Source organism: Anolis carolinensis, chromosome 3 (genome assembly GCF_035594765.1).
Source record: "Anolis carolinensis isolate JA03-04 chromosome 3, rAnoCar3.1.pri, whole genome shotgun sequence".
NCBI lineage: Eukaryota > Metazoa > Chordata > Lepidosauria > Squamata > Dactyloidae > Anolis > Anolis carolinensis.
Genome location: NC_085843.1, coordinates 12,699,831 through 12,719,234, shown reverse-complemented (window position 1 = coordinate 12,719,234; position 19,404 = coordinate 12,699,831). Strand labels below are relative to the sequence as shown.

General features: G+C 40.4%; 1 protein-coding gene across 1 annotated transcript in view; it reads left to right on the top strand.

The window, feature by feature from the left end:
• The window catches only part of prcp (prolylcarboxypeptidase), a 43,498-nt gene extending 26,218 nt beyond the window's left edge, over positions 1–17,280 (top strand). Inside the window, exons 2-9 of the mRNA XM_003219364.4 lie at positions 3,825–3,965; positions 4,102–4,203; positions 5,696–5,877; positions 8,212–8,369; positions 8,933–9,105; positions 12,394–12,558; positions 13,514–13,701; positions 15,235–17,280. Of these exons, the coding sequence (XP_003219412.2) occupies positions 3,825–3,965; positions 4,102–4,203; positions 5,696–5,877; positions 8,212–8,369; positions 8,933–9,105; positions 12,394–12,558; positions 13,514–13,701; positions 15,235–15,454 (1,329 nt within the window). The 3' untranslated portion in view covers positions 15,455–17,280. The remainder of the gene's footprint in view (positions 1–3,824; positions 3,966–4,101; positions 4,204–5,695; positions 5,878–8,211; positions 8,370–8,932; positions 9,106–12,393; positions 12,559–13,513; positions 13,702–15,234) is intronic.
• Positions 17,281–19,404: the final 2,124 nt, after the last annotated feature.

Below are 19,404 nucleotides of genomic sequence, written 5' to 3'. Positions count from 1 at the left end.
TATGGGGGGGTCAACTTTGATGTTTTATATTTTTTATTGAGCACAATGAATTGTTGCCAACACCGTGAACTACCCTGAGTCCCATTCAGGGTTGAGAAGGCCGGTGTATAAATACCACAAATAAATAAATAAATACATTAGATGAGGTTGTATTTGTGTGTTTGTGTGTGTACGTGTGCATTTGCCTTTAAATCACCTGTTGACTTATGGTAACCCCCATTAATTTCATAGGATTCATAGCATGGAATACCCAGTGCATTTCCCAGTTCCGTCTTCTGAAAGAGCCACAGCACCTAGTATTAATTGGTAGTCTTCCATCCAAGTACTAATCAGGACTGATCTTGTTCAGCTCCCAAGATCAGTTAGGATAAAATGTGTTATTATTATTATTATTTGTATTTATACCCCATTTTTCCTCTGTCAAAGGAGACACAAAGTGACCAACATTAAAAACTACAATGAAGACTTGGGTGGAAATGTCCAGCTCATTTAAGAGAACAGCAACTTGCTCCAAGTTGTCATCTTAATTGATTTGTTGACGCAGTTCACAAGATTTTGGGGCGAGGATGTCTTTGTATTTATTTTGCTGGCTTCCTTTTCCTCCTCCCAGTCATTGTGGCACCAAGTCTCCCCATCTGTATCCAGCCTCAGGATAGAGGCAAGTAAACTACATTAAATGTTCTTATCCTATCTACCCATAATAAGTGAGAGTATTATCCCACAGCAAAATATGCTCTCATCATAGGGTTTTCATGGTAAAATAATTTCCAAAGTGCTAGCAAATGTGTGTTATTGGTGCTGCTGTGTTTGAATGGTCCTCCCCTTGTGCATGTGTTTGAATTTTTAGTGTGAGGAGCTATGGTTGGTACTTAATTGTTTTTACTGTTGCGTGTCTTCAAGTTCTTTCAAGCCATTGATGGTTCAATCAATGATTGACCCTAAAGCAAACCTTTAACAGGGGTTTTTTTGACAAGATGTGTCCTTGCCTTCATTTGAGACTGAGAGAGTGTGACTTGCTCCAAGGTCAGCCAGTGGGTGTGATGGCCAAGCAGGGATTCAAATCCTCACCTTCAGACACCCAAACCTCTACATCATGCTGGTTAATACTTGATGCCATCTCCAGGAGTGTCCCCAACAATATCTCAGGTTTTGTCTTAGAGACTTCAGGACCTGGGACAATTTATCCATTGCCACCCAGTATGGGGTCTAAGGTGGTCTTATGAACTGGCAACCCTACATTTGACTGTGGCGTAACTTACTTCTGAGTAAACATGAATAAGGTTAGCCTTGCTGCTTTTGCTCTTCTCTTTTTGCCTATTATAAATGAGACTGGGGAAGGCTTTTAAAAGATAGGCATGGGCTTGAACTGGAGGAGGATGTCCTGTGACTTCCCTAAGTCTGTCTACAGGGATAAAAAACAAACAAACAGACAGGATGTGCCCTCTTGACCTGTGTCTTACAGCATTGGAGGCTAGTCCAAGAGCCTTTGTTCAGCACTGTCCTTTGCATGGTACCAACAATTGGATTGTAGTTTGTGCATGTTGTCTATTGTTCACAAGCCAATACCATCACCACCCTATCCTTGTTTTTAAAACAGATAGTGGATGAATGCACACAGAGGAAAACTGTAGCACTGTTGCAACTAAATGTGAAGAAAAAACACATTTCTAGTACTGTATAAAGAAATCTCATGGGTTCCAAATGAAAACTACTCCAAATGAAAAGTTACCCCATTCCTTTCTCTCTGCCTTGGTGAACTGAGTGCAAACTACTTTGAAATCAGTTTGTAATAATTGAAGTAAACTGAATACAATAGAGGGAGGTGAGAGGTGGAAAGGAAAACTAGGATATTTTAGAAGCAACTGAAAATGTGGGGTGACAAATTATTACTTGAACCTGTACTTTCCAAATAGGAAGGTATGAAATGATGGGGGTGGTTTCCAATGAAATGCATTGGAGTCTGTGAAAGCTGATGCTAGACATTTCCTTCTTTTCAGTTTTAAAAGAAGTACAGCATTGCTTTACACCAGTGGTTCCCAATCTGTGGTCCATGGACCACCAGTGGTCCCCAAGTAGGCTGTTAGGAATTGTGGGAGTTGAAGTCCAAAACACCTGGAGGGCCAAAGTTTGCCCGTCCTTGGGCTAGACTTTGCTTGTTATAAGCAGAATGCACAAGGCTGCCAAATAGTGTGGAATTAAAAATAGCCTGCCCAAGAGCTCCATCTGCTGTCCCTTTCTTTCATTTGTATTTGCTGAAAGAAATATTTAAGTTCTATGAACTTGTAGAATCATAGAGGTGGAGAGAGACCCCAAAGGTCACGCCACACTCAACCCCATTCTGCAAGAATTACACACTCAAAGTACTCTTGAGAAATAGCATCCACCCTCTGTTTAAAAAACCTCCAGAGATAAACACTCCAAAGCAGCATATTCCACTATGGAGCAATTTTTACCACCATGAAGTTCTTGTTAATGTTTAGGTGGGATCTTTTTTCCTTTTCACTAGCAAAACAGTGGACCTACCTACCAAGTACTAAAGAAAGAATTGCAGACTGTGGCTCCTTTATAGACTACCTTTATGCATATATTTTGGATTTTACCTTTTGAGACTCAGGTGTAGGAAAAAAACCAAAATTATATGTAGGTATCATAAAGTGTAGCATATAGATGTAATAAAGTGTAGAATTTTATCTTAAATATACTTCCCTAATTTCAAAAGAGAATGTTGATAGATAGATAAAATGAAGTTTAGTATTTGAACAGAAATGCTCATAATTTTGAGGAGTTGATTGTCAGTATATTTGGATATAAAGTAGAGTTTGGAAGTATTTTTATTGTGTTAGACACAACTTGAAAACATCCTGCAAGTCACTTCTGGTGTGAGAGAATTGGTCGTCTACAGAGATGTTGCCCAGGGGATGCCCGGGTGTGTTGCCATGCTGCTGGGAGGCTTCTCTCATGTCCCAGTTTGGAAGTAAAAATACTGAATTCTATACTAGTGTGTATCACACCTGCCTTGATTGTAGTGCCTGCTAAGGTACAGAAATGGATCTCGTGTATATGACAGGAATTATTGTTTCTTATGCACTGTAATTCGGGCATTTTTTGTAAACTGAATTTTATCTTAAATATGTTTCACTGATTTCAAAAGAGTAAATATTTTCTCTATTTCTAACTTCCTTGGGGGAGGGATGACATTTTCCCCTGAATCTTTTCAGTTTTTCTCCCAGATCTGCTTATGTATCTCACTTTGCATACATCTAAAATGGGACAGCTCCCACCAATAACTGTTTTTCATTTTAGGAAGGGTTGAAGTGCAGTAGTAGAGTATACACTATATATACAGAATGTTTTGTATTTTATCTTCTTTTAGGACTAGGAACAATCCTTCATAAAGAACTCTAATCGCACTCTGCACTTGCCCTATAAGCCTTATATATCACCTGTCACACCAGCACTTTTAATCTTGTACCCATTACTCTGGCCCGGCCCAGTTCTATTGTGTTTTAGCGTATTGTTATTGCTTGTTGTTTATACTGTTTTAATTGTTTTTAATTTGCTTTTTGTTTTGTATTGTTATATTGTGTGTTGAGGCCTTGGCCTTTGTAAACCGCATCGAGTCCTTCGGGAGATGCTAGCGGGGTACAAATAAAGTTTAATAATAATAATAATAATAATAATAATAATAATAATAATAAAGTGAGACAAGAGAAATTTGAAATGGGATGAAAAATCTTGGACTTGATGAAGCAGCAGCCTGTGTCAATAGAAGGCAGCTTCACATATATTCCATAACATATACTCTTTTCTATGTTTTGCTACAGATCGACCACTTTGGTTTTTATGAAAATCGCACTTTCAAACAGCGCTACCTCATAGCTGAGCAACATTGGAAGAGAGATGTTGGGTCAATCCTGTTCTATACTGGCAACGAAGGAGATATCACCTGGTTTGCTAATAATACAGTGAGTAAAGTTGTGGTCCTGTGAGTGGAAACAGTCTTGGCTTTCGACCTCTGTACAACATCTAGAAATGCAATGGAAGTGTTTGATTATCTTCAACTCTTCCCTGACTTCAGAGTAAATTATTGCTCTCTTCCAGGGTTTTATGTGGAATGTGGCTGAGGAGCTTGATGCCATACTGGTCTTTGCTGAACACAGGTACTATGGGGTGTCTCTGCCCTTTGGAAACAAATCATTCAGTGTAAGTATCTCCTCCCATTCAAATTATAATTGAGGAATTAAGAGTTTCATATTCTAGATGTCGTTTGAGAAACATTTACTTCATGGGCCACATACATCCTTGGATGCCCGAAATTCTGAAAACCTCAAAGACACTTAATTGGACAAAATAGCCACTGGGGGGCACAGTTTTACCCACAAATACTGTTTAGGGAGCTCTTCACTCTAAAGCCAGACAAGAATAATATCTAAAGTTGACTAAATGTAATTGTCATTTACCAGAAAGGTCTCCTCCAGTTGCTGCAAAACATGCTGTTGCAGCTCTCTGTTGTTTGGTAGATCCCAAAAATGTACTTCTGATTCACAGCATATGCCCATTCCTGTTCTAGAGGCAGGATTGCCAGTTGAAGTTCCTCTAATAGTTGTTTTGAAAAAGACTTTTCAGCCAGTATTTTTTCTTCTACCAAATGTAAATGGTACAGGAACTATGGCTTGTCCTTCAGCTGGTGATTCTAACTAAGGAACACAGCCCAACAAAAAAAGTACTGGTGTCTTGGTTTTTAGGCCTGATCCTGGGGTTATTTGTGGCGCTGATTCAGAAGATTACATTGGATAGACAGCATCAGCTCTAGTTTGTTAGACATGGTTCTCATGATTTTCTATGGGTGAGCAGATGAACACTGGTATTTTATGTTCTGTATCTTATAAAACTAGAACTGATGGGGGAAGGTGGTACCATTTTCAGGGTTAAATATACCCATAAACAAGTCTAACATTTGAGGCATCAAAACATGTATTGCCCAGTGGAAAAACTGTCTGGAAATGTGAGAGATCTTGGGCAAATAGATGGAAATTTAGTGGGTCTTTTAAATACATGATAACTGTGTGTAATGAGGAGCCCCTGGTGGCGCAGCGGATTAAACCACTGAGTTGCTGAACTTGCTGATCCAAAGGTCGGTGGTTCGAATCTAGAGAGCAGGGTAAGCTCCCTCTGTTAGCCTCAGCTTCTGCCAATCTATCAGTTCAAAAACATGCAAATATGAGTAGATCACTAGGTACCAGCAGGAAGGTAACGGCACTCCATGCAGTCATGCTGGCCACATGACCTTGGAGGTGTCTATGGACAACGTAGGAAAATATCTGCCCAGTATTTTTACTCCCTTCATAGCAAAAGTTGCAGGTTACAGGCAACCATTCTGGGGAGTTTCTCAAATAAATGTGGGCAGGGTTTCACTTGGTTGTGTTGTCCACAACATGACAGTTACACACACGAGTAGCTCTGGTACAATTCTGTTCCTTTTCAATTAAAAGCATTCAAATAGTTTTGTGGATCACTTTGAAAAGCCAGGGCTGCTATAGTATAGATTTTACTACTGCCTTTTTGCTGAATTCTTGGTAGCTACTGCTTTTTCCCATGACCCTCATGAAAAAGTAGGACTTTCATTCCTTGCAAATGAAGTGAGGAAGCCAGTAGCCTTATTCCACTCAGCCAACAGCCTACAATCTCGTTTCAGGATGCCAAGCACCTGAATTACCTGAGTTCAGCACAAGCTCTGGCTGATTTTGCAGTCCTCGTGCAGCACTTGAAAGCCACAATCCCTGGAGCCCAAGACACTCCTGTTATTGCCATAGGGGGGTCGTATGGAGGGATGCTCGCAGCCTGGTTTCGCATGAAATATCCTCATATTGTGATTGGGTGAGTGCTGAAGATATTTTCTAGTCCTTTAACATTCATGAATGGGTTGAACACTGTTTATTTATGCAATATAGTGCTGGCTTGGAAGACAGACCATAATTCTCCTTGAACATTCAATTGAACCAAATTTATATGGAACTTACAAAAATCTGAAATGACACAATTGAACAATAAAAGACCATGACATACATATAAACTCATCAATAAGGGGAAGCTCTATTTCCAAGCTACATATAATACTTTTGGTCTTTGCGTTTTATTTCAATGTTCAAGCTGTTAGCACACCAGCAGAATATGTCAGGATGTTTTGGAATGTGTCTCAGAATATGTTGCCTATATTTGACTTCTCTTGAAATTACCTGAGATATACAACACTTTCTATATCTAAACAAGACTTCTTTCTTCAACGTGGCTCCAACTCATTTAGACCTTATGGTCCCTTTCTGACTTTCTCTCTTGAGTGCAGAAAAAGATGATACAGTAGAGCCCCGCTTATCCAACCTTCACTTATCCAACATTCTGTATTATCCAACGCAGTCTGCCTTTTAGTGGTCAATGTTTTTGTAATAAATGTTGCAAAATTTTGTTGCGAAATTTTTAAATACAGTAATTACTACATAACATTACCGTGTATTGAACTGCTTTTTCTGTCAATTTGTTGTAAAACATTATGTTTTGGTGCTTAATTTGTAAAATCATAACATAATTTTATGTTTAATAGACTTTTCCTTAATCCCTCATTATCCAACATTTTTGCTTATCCAACATTCTGCTGGCCCATTTATGTTGGATAAGCGAGACTACTGTACTCAACATGGAACCCTAGAGATTTCTTTGAAGATTAACTGTTTGTTTGCAGTAGCTAAGGAACAAAGAGATCTGTTGTGATTCTATTTACCCCAAAGTACCAGGTGTAGATGTATTTCTTATTATGAGAATAAGTCACTTTAGTCTTAGAACCATGTCTATTGATCATGGAGGATACAAATCCTGTATAAATAGGATTGTCTCCAGGATCCTTAACCTTGAAGAAATGAGATAAAATGACACTTTTGAAACAGATGTTCTTAGTGTTTCAAAAAAGGCCAACCACTGTTGTCTTTTGAAATTAGTTAGGTGCTGAAGAGATTAGAAACAATTGCTGGTGATTTAGCGTTTGCCAGAATATCCTGTAATTTTTTGTGTACAGCTTGTGTATAATCTGTAGTGTTTGTTATGTTCCATCAGATTGACTCCCAATTAAGGGTCACCCTGTCCAAAGGTTTTCTTGGCAAGGTTTCTTCCAAAGAGGTTTGCAACTGACTGCCTTTAAGGCTGAGAAAGTGCGAATTGCCAACTCACTGTGTGAGTTTATGTGGCAAATTTACCAGTTTGAACTCTGATATCCCTTCAATTCTTGTCCAACAGGTATACCATTATACCATACTGTTTGCCTGTCTGTTATACTAAACAGATCCACACATCCTTGAAAGCAGAACATAGTTGATGGAGTTTTCAAAGAGCTTTGTAGTATGGCATAGGGCCCCATTCTCTTGGAACTGGTGGTTAGCATGTATTTTCAGTTTTAGCCCCACAGATTGCAGGGGCTCATAAGATGAAATATACTCTCCTTCCTATACATGACAAATGCACATGTGCAAAAAGTTAGGCTAGGAGCCTTAAGGTTTTTGACATGGATGGAGGAGCACTTTTATTTGAGAAATCTCTACCTGCAGTTTGAATTAATGCAGCCCAAGCCATTGTTCCCCAGTACCTCAGTCAACCCAAACCTGCAGTCCAGTGTATACATCTCTTGGGAGCATGTCCCTAGCACACTGAGCTTTACTTGTGGCTAAACATACCTTGTATGCATGTTTATAGTTTTAGAAATGTCTTCATGTATCCTCCACTTTTGATTTGAACCTACCTCATTTAATGTCCTCCTTGTCAGGCTGGAGATTGGTCATTGTCGAACATTCCCCAGTTAGAGACCCAATAACAGATTATTGGGCAAAGAAGATGAGCAATAGTCTTAAAATCCATAAAAATGAACACTAAACTCAAATCAGACCAGAACCCTGACAAAGGTTTGTTTGGCTTGTTTTCACAAGTGTTCAATGAGGACCCCATTTACACTACATATTCTAACACTATTGTAACACTTCAACTGCCGTGAGTCTATCTCTTTGGATTCTGGAATTGGTGGTCTAGTGCCTCACCAAACTACAAACGTCAGAATTCCATGGACTGTTGCCATGACAATTAAATTGGGTCCATAGTTCTACATTTGCGTAGTGTGAATGGACCCTAGATCTCTTTAGTAACTGAATTTGTCTTTTCTTTCTCTGTGTGCAGAGCACTTGCAGCTTCGGCCCCTATCTGGCAGTTTGACAGCCTGGTTCCTTGCGGTACTTTTTACAGTATAGTGACCCAAGATTTCAAAAAGAGTGGGAATTGCTGTTCAGAAAGTATCAGGAACTCCTGGGCAGCCATTAACCGCCTGGCTTCCACAGGTAAGCATCCAGTGAAGAGTATACTAAAATTTTGCAGTAGGAAGTGAGGTCATTTCTTTCTTTTTCTCTGTAATACTCTCAGTTTTATACACAAGTCATTTTGTACTGTATTTCAGAACACACACACACACACATATAATGATGGAATGGGAAGCTTGATGACATTTAGACTTTGCTGTTTTCTGTTGTATCACAGACATATCATTTCTGATTGCCATTTTGTTTGGGATACACCCAGAAAAGAACCTAGCATGAGTAGTTGTGGGTGAAGTGTTTGGGAGAATTTGCACATTTTGGAGGAGAAAATCAGGGGGCTGAGGTCGGGGAAGGGAGAATCCCATAATAGGTCCTGGAGGCCACACAAATAAATCCTGGAGTTCACACATGGTTTCTTGCCTACCTTTAGACTGGATGGAGAGTTACCTGACCAAGTACAAGGTAACACCCTGTGGTTATGAACTCCTTCCAATGCATTTCATATCTGTAGCCTCCAAAAGCCTAACACACCAAGGGAGAGCTAACTCAGTGCCTTAACCTTCACTCTGTTTTCTTTTTTCTCTTAGAGGAAGGCTTACGCTGGCTCTCTTCCACGTTTCGCCTGTGCACACCTCTGAAAACAGAGACAGACGCTGCTACCTTCAAAGGATGGCTAGGTGAGACCTGGGTTAACCTGGCTATGGTTGACTACCCCTATAAGGCTGACTTCTTGCAACCCCTCCCAGCCTGGCCTATTCAGGTAAAGAGACAAAGCATTGTTTGTCATTTTGCTTCCTTCCCTGTTCATTTGATGCTGCTTTTTTCCAGGTTCGTCAAGGATGGAGATGGGCAACTCAGATAGTCTTGGTTTGCAGCTCCTGTTACATTTCAGCATTCATTATGTCAACTATAGTTTATGGGAGCTGTAGACCAACTTTATCTGGAGAATTGCATCTGCTTCTTTAAAAGACCAAATAATTAAAATGGGCACAAAATGACTCCATAGGAAAAAAAGCTTTATGATAGTTCTTCCACCGAATAAATCTTGCCAAGAAGACCACATAATCATTTTGCTATAAATCCAAAACTACTTGAAGGCTGCCAACAGCAACAGGCATCAATGAAAAGGAATTACATTTTGCAAATTGGGGGAGCAGAATATTTGAGTATTTATTTATTAATTTCTATCATTTCTACTCCGCCCTTCTCACCCGAGGGGACTCAGTATGGCTACATGGAAGTCCCCATCCTCATGTCTGAAATACAGCCTAGGTAAAAGGTAAAGGCTTTCCCCTGACATTAAGTCTAGTCATGTCTGACTCTGGGGTTTGATGTTCATCTTCATTTCTGAGCTGAAGAGCCGGCATTGTCCGTAGATGTCTACAAGGTCATGTGGCCGGCATGACAGCATGGAGCGCCATTACCTTCCCACCGAAGCGTTTCCTATTGATCTACTCACATTTGCATGTTTTCAAACTGCTAGATTGGCAGAAGCTGGGTCTAACAGTGGGAGCTCGCCCCGTTCCTTGGATTCGAACCACTGACCAAAAAGTTCAGCAGCTCAGCGGTTTCGCTCACATCATTGAAATATAACCTACATCTATTCCCGCATTTATCTTTTGACTAACCATGAGCACCTCTGTCTTGTCAGGATTAAGCTTCAATTTGTTCAATTTTTATTTTTAAATCAAAATTCAGAAGTGTCCAGGGACAAACATAAGGAAAGAGGTTCATCTTTAGGTATCCCAGCTTCAAATATTGTAGGGCTCTAGGACTGATTTTACCATTGGCAACACAGAAGACTAACTTTTTGAGACTTAAAAAACCCTTTGCTGTGTTGAGCATGTGCCCTTTAGTGCTTGTTCTTCTTAAGGCCCATTAAGGGAGCCTATGGATTTTTGTGGCTAGAAACCTTAGAGTGGTGTGACGGTGACTGTCCTTAAGAGCCTTTGACAAGATACTCCAAACCAGTGACCCCTAAAAGTGAGATAGGGTCTTTTTTCCTTTACAAATCTTATTTTAAAGGTATGCAATCTCTCTGGGTGGCGTAAGCTTGTTCCAGTTGCCTCCTTTTTTCCCCTTTTGAAACATGGAGGGGGCTTTGGCGACAAAGCCATAATGTGATTATCCTGAGAGGTGTATTGAGAGCTTAGGGGGAAGAATCTATTCAAATGGCTGAATGTATCTGCTTAATCCTCTTCTTTAGGATTTTTTTTTTTTGTGGGGAAGGAGGGAAGGGTTGTATGGTCCCCTTTAGGAAGCAGAGGCTTTTCCCTTTGCTCTTCACATTCCTCTTCTACTCTGCTGCCTCTTAAAACAAGTCTTTAACTTCCGTATGGTGCATCTGTGCCTGCAAAGGAGCTTTCAGGGATCCTTGGTCTTCCAGCCGAGAAGTTGCTCAGTGGGCTGGAAAAGGCTAGAAGTCGTCTTAATAAGTGATTAACTTTTTTCTCATTCACGGATCATACAGAGCTCAGAAGCACATTGGCTTCTGCAAAGAGCAGTCTACAGAAGCAATTGGAACTATTCTGGTTCATCCTTGCTGTGTCTCACTAAAGGTGAGACACACTACACCATAAAATTAATGCAGTTTGATACCAGTTTAACTGTCATAGCTCAATTTTTTGGAATCCTGCAGTTAGTAGTTTGGTGAGGCCCCAGCACTCTTTGGCAGAGAAGGCTAAAGACGTTGCAAAGCTACAACTCTCACAATTCCATAGCATTGAACCGTGGCAACTTAAATGTGTGGAACATATTATGTCTTGATTAATTAAGTTGCTTTTTATAATTGTTATTGGGTTTGTTTTTTATTTGTTTTATGTAATTCTCAGCGTTGAATATTTGCCACTGTGTCCCTTTGGGAAGATATGGCGGGCTATGAATAAAGCATTATAAAGCAGTTTCAGACTGCATTAATTTTACAGTTTAGATGTATTCACAGTAAGGAAATAAAAGAGGTTTCACTGCTTTAGTGGAAGGAAAGCTGTCTTAGGAACAAGAAAGGCAAAACCTGAACCACTTTACTGATGTATTTATTCGATTTTTACTCCTTCAAGTCCAATTCAAATTATTAATTTAATTTTTTTATTAAAACATTTGTTATAAAGCAGACCCATAGTATTCACTATTCAGTTTTCAACATTCAATACAATAATATTTTATATTCAATATTCAATACAATTCTACAATACATTTTTGCACCCACTGTTATTTTCACCCATATATATATATATATATATATATATATATATATATATATATATATAAAAATATTTCATACCACTGTGCTTCCCTCTCCCCGAGCCATTTGTTTTACACATTATCTGTCCAAAATTTCATTTCTTCTTGTGGAGGTAATTTTCCATCCTTTTTTAAAAATTGTCTTTCAATAATTTTTCTCCATACAACATCATCCAATTCAAATTATAAGGTGACCTAATCCTAGGATTCTCTTGGCAATATTTCTTCAAGGGAGATTTGCATTACCTTCCTCAGAGGCTCAGAGAGTGTGGCTTGGCCAAGATCACCTGGTGGGTTTCCATGGCTGACCATGGATTCAAACACCCAAACCACTGTGTCATGCTGGCAAAGGTTATTATTTAAATCAGGCATGGGCAAACAGCATAGGCTGTTAGGAATTGTGGGAGTTGAAGTCCAAAACACCTGGAGACCAAAGTTTGCCCATGCCTGGTTTAAATCCATTTAAAACAAATTATTTTTGGCCTTGTTTTACTTGGATGGAAGACCACCAAATTAATATTGGGTGCTGAAGGATGTATTTCAGATAGAAAATGTGGAATAAACTACCTTTGAGTCACTTTGACATTAAAAAACAATAAATATGATATCATATTTCAACTACATCCTCACTGCAACCTCACAGAACTAGGAGATGCATTGTAGAGTTTTTCTTTGAAATAGGATTGCTTTGTTCCTCCTTCCAGGAAAGGTCTACACTGAGGTTGCTCTCCTCTCTGACTCCTTTAGTCTGCAGCCTTAGTTTGTTATTTCTTTTAAAACCCCGTTTCCTTTTTCTTTTTACCTGCAGGTAGTTTGTAAATACTTGAAAAATCCCAAACTGCCGGACAAATTGCTGCTCCAGAATATCTTCCAGGCAGTAAATGTCTACTACAACTACACAGGACATGCGTCGTGCCTGAACCTAACTCAGACCGCCACAAAAAGCCTTGGGATTCAGGGCTGGTATTATCAGGTCAGTGTCTACCACCAACACCCTTGGAATGCAATTGCAAAAGTGGAGCGCTTGGCTCTTGTGAATGTGGAAGTTCCCAGGATAAATCTGCAGCATGTTATTCACAGGATGTGGTGCTCTGAAGGTATATACACTGCAGAAATAATGCAGTTTGACACTACTGTAATAACCATGGCTCAACGCTATGGAATTCTGGGATTTGTCATTTGCTGAGGGACCATGCTGTGGCAGCGAAGAGTAAAAGCTTTGTAAAACCACAATTATCTTGATTTCATAGCATTGAATCATGGCATTAAAGTGACTACAAATTGGACTCCTTCTACAATGTAGATGCACCCTGAAAGTTGTTGCCAGCCATTAACAGTCAACACTGAGTTGTAGAATGCTCTTAATAAGGCAGCTCTTCCAATGTCAAAACCTTAAGCAGAATCAAACATGAAATGAAGAGCAATGACAAGGCAGTATACAGTCATACCTCACTTAACAAAGCCTCTGACAAAGAAGCCTCCTTTTACAAGTCTTTGAAGGCTTCCCAGCTCCCTTTTCCTTCTCGTTCTTTGTCTAGCAGGAAGTGTTTTAGCTGCCTTGTCATTGGAAACATGGTGAAGGATAGTAGATAAACACATACATTCACTGTCCAGTCACAGCAGCATATTTGCAGGAAACAGGACAGTAAAGCATGAACTAGGACCAAGTGGGATTCTGTTCTATTTGATTCTACTTTAACTACCATATGTGTGCCTCCCTACAACAGATAAGTTATGCAGTAGTTGCCTACAGAATCCCTTACTGAACATGCATGAACAGCGAAACTGAATAAAACTGCCAAACTAGCTGTATCTAGCATCTTAAAACAAACATAAATCTATATGTTTTGTGTGCTACAATTATACACAGCAAAGCGCTTATGGTATGAATGTGCCTTCTGCTTCCCACCCGTAATGTTTTCCTCAAGGCTTGCACCGAAATGGTGATGCCCATGTGTTCCGATGGAGTCAGCGACATGTTTGAGCCTCAGAAGTGGGACTTCCACACATATTCGGAGGAATGCTTCAAAAACTGGGGGGTGCGGCCGCGTCCATCTTGGATCCCCACTTTCTATGGGGGGAAGAACATCAGTGCCCACAGCAACATCATTTTCAGGTGAGTGGCCAATGTGTCTGCCATCATTTGTGTTTCACACATCAAGAAGGTGTCTGTTGCCCAGTAGTGTGGGATACTGTTCTCTTGCAGCAGCTCTGAGGTTTAAGGTAGAAGTCTTTCCTATGTTTTGTTTACCTGACCTTCGTAAGGGGAGTGAACCTAGACATTTTGCATATGAAACCTGTGTCTACTACTAAGTTGTGACTCCAAAAACAACTGAAAGTTTACACCAAAAGGTCCTCAAGGCACTTATAATGATGATAATAATAATAATCTTTATTTGCAACCCGCCCATCTCCCCAAGGGAACTCACTTGACATAATTCACTGAGTTGTATATCATTGTATATGTGGAAACAGTTCCTTTTCCTGCAATGTAGGCAGGCAATCCTGATATTGAATCATAGGCAAGGCCTAACGTAAGTATTACTTCCCACCTTTATGGTAAATACCAGTGTCACAACTTTGTACCATTCTTGCATGTGTGGGAATACATAGGAATAATAAGAGCTGGAAGGTGCTAAAAGTATCATCTAGTCCAGTTCCTTGCCAAGTACAACTAAGATGCTTTCAATAGATGGCCATCCAGCCTCTGTTTAAAGACCTCCAAAGAAAAAGAGCCCACCACCTACCAAGACATCACTTATTCTGTTGGATAGTTCTTATAGACAAGACCAGGGGTCCTCAAACTTTTAAAGCAGAGGGCCAGTCCACAATCCTTCAGACTGTGGAGGGGCCAAATTGTCATTTGGGAAAAAAATGAACAAATTCCTGTGCACACTGCACATGTCTTATTTGTAGTGCAAAACAACAACAATGAAAGAATAATACAATATTTAAAAATGAAAACAATTGTAACCAACATAAACCTATCAGGACTTCAATGGGAAGCGTGGTCCTGCTTCTGGCCAATAAGATAGTCAAGTTAATTAGGATTGTTGTTGTTGTTTGTTGTTGTTGTGTGCCTTCAAGTCATTTCAGACTTTGGGCGAGCCTAAGTCTAAAATTATTTATTTATTCATTTACTACATTTATTTATTACATTTATATCCCACCCTTCTCACCCTGAAGGGGACTCAGAGCAGCTGTATGTACATAGAATATATTATATTATTAGCATTGCACCATATTAGCATTATATATTACTATATTGAACTATACTACTATACTGTAATATTATATGTAATATATATCATACAATTAATATTATTATATGGTATTATTAGTATTAAATTGTATAACATTATAATATTATTATCAATATTATATGTATATACAATATATTATATTATTTAAAATGATATAAAATATTATATTATAAAACTGAGGGCGGGGGCCAGGTAAATTACCTTGGAGGGCCGCATCCGGCCCCCGGGCCTTGGTTTGGGGACCCCTGGACAAGACGTTATTCCCAATGTTTACATGGCTGGAAGAGCCTTCGAAGTAGTGCCCCATCTCTGGATGGCCACAGTGATAGGACTTCTAGGGATTTTCCTAAGATAGCTGATGTTGTGTTTCTTCTGCTTCCTTCCAGCAATGGTGGGCTTGACCCCTGGTCTGGGGGTGGCGTCACAAAGAACATCACCAACACTCTGGTGGCCGTTGTGATCCCGGAAGGCGCTCATCACTTGGATCTTCGCTCCAATACGCCTTTCGATCCGGATTCCGTCCTTCAAGCTCGCCTCTTGGAAGTTCACTACATGAGGCAATGGCTGCGGCAGTACCACCAAAGATCTCATAGGCACCCCAAATAACTAAAGACCGTGGGATGATTGTAATCAATTTTTTCCACTGCTGACGTCACTGAATGTAATCATCAGTGTGGCTTGCCTTGCAAACATTCTTGATCTCTCTTTTCCTCTCTCCTTCTGTTCCAAGCTCTCTGTTTGAGCCATTTGGTTCGATGAAGAATTTTTGAAGAAGCTGATTTATGCCCTCCCAGGACTCTGATGCCAGTTGTAGCACTGAGTCTGCATAGGCATTTCCTAGTTGAGCTCAGGGACTGAAACATATTTATGGGGGAATGGGGAGGCAGGTACCTTCCCCTCTTCTCCCTGTGTGTACATGGCTTACTTTCAATAGGATATTATTCTGAGTTTAAAAGGAGATTAGACAAAAAAATTGAAGCAGGTAGGTCTAGCAGTAGCTGGTGGGTCTCCAACTCTGCCATACACCTGTTGTGGGACTATTGCTCCCATTATCTTCATCATAGGACATACCATTGTCTGGATCTGATGGAAGTTGGAGTCCAGCAATATCTAATTGTTGAGAGCTTGTCACCATGATAGCTGCCTTTAATAGTTGTGTTATACACTGAATGCCATATCTTGAGGAAGCAACATAGTGAATGAAGGATGCTCTCTCTAGGGAGCTCCCAGGCAAAACCTCTGGCAGGTCTGTTCAGAACCATCAGATGGATCTTTGGATGGATCCAGCAGGACCCTTGGAATCATAGGGCTGGAAAAAACCCAAAGGGTCAAGGTCATCCAGTCCAACCCATTCTGCCATGCAGGGTTGCATAATCAAAGCACTCCCAAAAGATGACCATCTTTTTAAAAACCTCCAGAGAAAGAGACTCCACCACAGTCCCAGGCCAATTAATTCTATGGCCAGTTATGATATAGTGATATTGCAAGGGCAGATGGACAAGCAGAGAACTTCTTTTATGTCTGCCTTTCAGGGAACTGAAAGCACTGAAACTGTGAAATCTATTTTGCCAGAAATAGGAGTGTGCTCTCTTTATTTGAAATGCTGCATTTCCAGATTTTTACATTTTCTTTTCTAGGAAGTGGGTTTTATTTTGCCTCAGGGACCAGTAGAGGCCCCATTTAGGTCTTGTATATGGCAAATGTGGGCCTCCCAATTTCCTGGTTGCCATTAAATGTGAACTCAGGAGGGAAATCAGGGTGGGCCACAGGTTTTGTGTCCTCTTTCTGTCAGTTTTTCGGCCCTTAGCAGCCCCCAAGACAATCACAGTTTTTTGTCCCCAAATGCCTTCCAGGAGGCATGGGGAACATTTTTGCTACATTTTGAAATCCTGTTTGGCTATTTATAGGCTATTTTAAAAAACGAAGTAAACGGGAAGGATGGAAGGAAAGAAGGGGAAGAGGAAGAAAACAAACTCGGGAGCAATGGACTGTTGGCAGCCAGCAGGTCTGGTCTACCTTCCCTCACAACCCTAGACGAGATGCATTCGCTAGCAACAGGATTCTAGTCAATTTGTCCCATTAATTCCATGACCAAAGGATATTTTGGTTGAACTATGCTGCTGTGTCTATTTTGGTGTCAGCAAATTCTGTGGACGAAATGGGTGGGATAGTTACTCCAGTGTCAGACATTCTGACATTTTTTTTGGGTTAGCTTCTTGGTATTCAAATCATAGTCTCTTTCCGGTTTTCATCCCGCAAACACTTTGAATTCAATGTTTTGGGAGTGGTGTTTCAGGGCACCGTTGCAGAGATTTTAGGACTTGCCTTCTGTATTTGCTCAGGAAAAAACTATTTTATTTCTAAATCGCATACTGCTCCTTCTTACTGCCTACCTTAGCAGGAGCAGCATAAAATAAATCATCATGTATCAATCCTCTTGTGATTTGCAATTTTTTTGAATTGTGTGAAAAAAGAACGTGCATGAGTAAGAAATATAAGGAAAGGAATTGCTTTCTGTCTTTGTTGTATGGTTCACTATTTCTTTGCATGTACACCTCTACTAGGGTTTGGAGAATTAAGTTTCCTAGTAAGCATCTCATGGGCTCCTACTTAGGACATACAAAGTTACGGAATGCACCCAGTGACCTGTGGCCATAATATTCCTTGTAGTTTCTGCAAGGTTTCTGCCGAGTTTCAGCCAGGTCTTTTCCATGGCTGAAACAGAAGATAACTTCTCTCCCATTAAAAAAATGAGACAGAAGGTTCCACAAAAGTTCTTCCACTGAGGAGAATTTCTATTGGACAGATGTGATTATTCTCGGGCTGTCCTCCCAGCATAAGGACAGGCTGCTTGTCCCATCATGCTGGAAGAAAGGTGGACACGCAGCGATTGCCTCAATCCTCTTTCCCATCCTCCTCTGATCCTTAGGCTGTCCTCTTGGCAGAATCCTGGGAGGAGGGTGAGGCAGGCTTTGGGAGGCTCTCAGTCACCTCGTGCCTTCCTCCCCCCATCTTTTTGGCATAAGGACGTGGCAGACCACCGTGTCAATAGAACAACAATGTATGGGCATATACATTCTTGTATAACTCACATGAAATGTAACCTGGATCTACTTTCTACAACTCTGCCTGAGAGTAAGTTACCTCAAACTATATTCTATATAAAGAAATTACTTCCAGAGTATCAAAAGTAAAGGTACACATTTCATATCATAATCCAACAAAAGGTATAATGTTCAAGAAGTAACAGACATAAAGTAAAGTATATGGAGACAACCAAGTCCATATTATTCCTGGAATTGCATGAAATCTTGAGCCAATGTCTATCGTAGTAGAGAAATGCAGCCTCCCAGATAACTTCTATATTCAAAGGAATTCTTCGTCTGATTCGCAATGCCAAGAACTGGCACACAAGGTCTCCTGGGTTGTTCCCCTTGTTTCATTACCACTTCTTCAGGTGCTAGTAAAGGTAAAGGTTTCCCTTGACGTTAAGGCCAGTCGTGTCCGACTCGGGGTTGGTGCTCATCTCCTAAGCCGAAGAGCCAGCGTTGTCCATAGACAACTCCATGTTTTTGAACTGCTAAGTTGGCAGGAGCTGGGGCTAACAGCGGACGCTCATTCTGCTCCCGGGATTTGAACCTGGGACCTTTTGGTTCGCAAGTTCAGCAGCTCAGTGCTTTAACACACTGTGCCACCAGGGGCCCCCTTTGGGTGCTATGTCTGTCTTTATCTTATTATGCTTGAGTACACTAGATAAAGGAGTGAAACAACATACAAACAATAGATATATGAAATTTCCCAAATTAACATTGCTTAGGAAAGGTTTTAAAAATAGCTGAATGTATCGGCTTAATCCTCTCTCTAATGTGGGGGACAATGCCCTGAAAAGTAATTCCCCTTTCTTCCGGGGAGTAAATGCTTACAGAAGGATAAAAAAACACACACTTATTTACTTACATTCCTATTAGTAGCTTTGGCTCTGTTTTGAGTGGAGTTCTATAATGAACAAATGTAAGAGTTCCTGACCACTCTAAATGAATTCAAGTCCCCAGGGCCAGATCAGCTACATCCAAGAGTATTGAAGGAACTAGCAGAAGTTATTTCAGAACCACTGGCAATTATCTTTGAGAGTTCTTGGAGAACGGGAGAAGTCCCAGAAGATTGGAAGAGGGCGAATGTGGTCCCTATCTTCAAGAAGGGAAAAAATAACGACCCAAACAATTACCGTCCTGTCAGCCTCACGTCGATACCAGGCAAGATTCTGGAAAAGATCATTAAGGAAGTGGTCTGCGAACACTTAGAAACAAATGCGGTCATTGCTAATAGTCAACACGGATTTACCAAAAACAAGTCATGCCAGACTGATCTCTTTTTTTGATAGAGTTACGAGTTGGGTCGATACAGGGAATGCCGTGGATGTAACTTATCTGGATTTCAGTAAGGCCTTCGACAAAGTCCCCCACGACCTTCTGGCAAGGAAACTAGTAAAATGTGGGCTAGACAAAACTACGGTTAGGTGGATCTGCAATTGGCTAAGCGAACGAACCCAAAGGGTG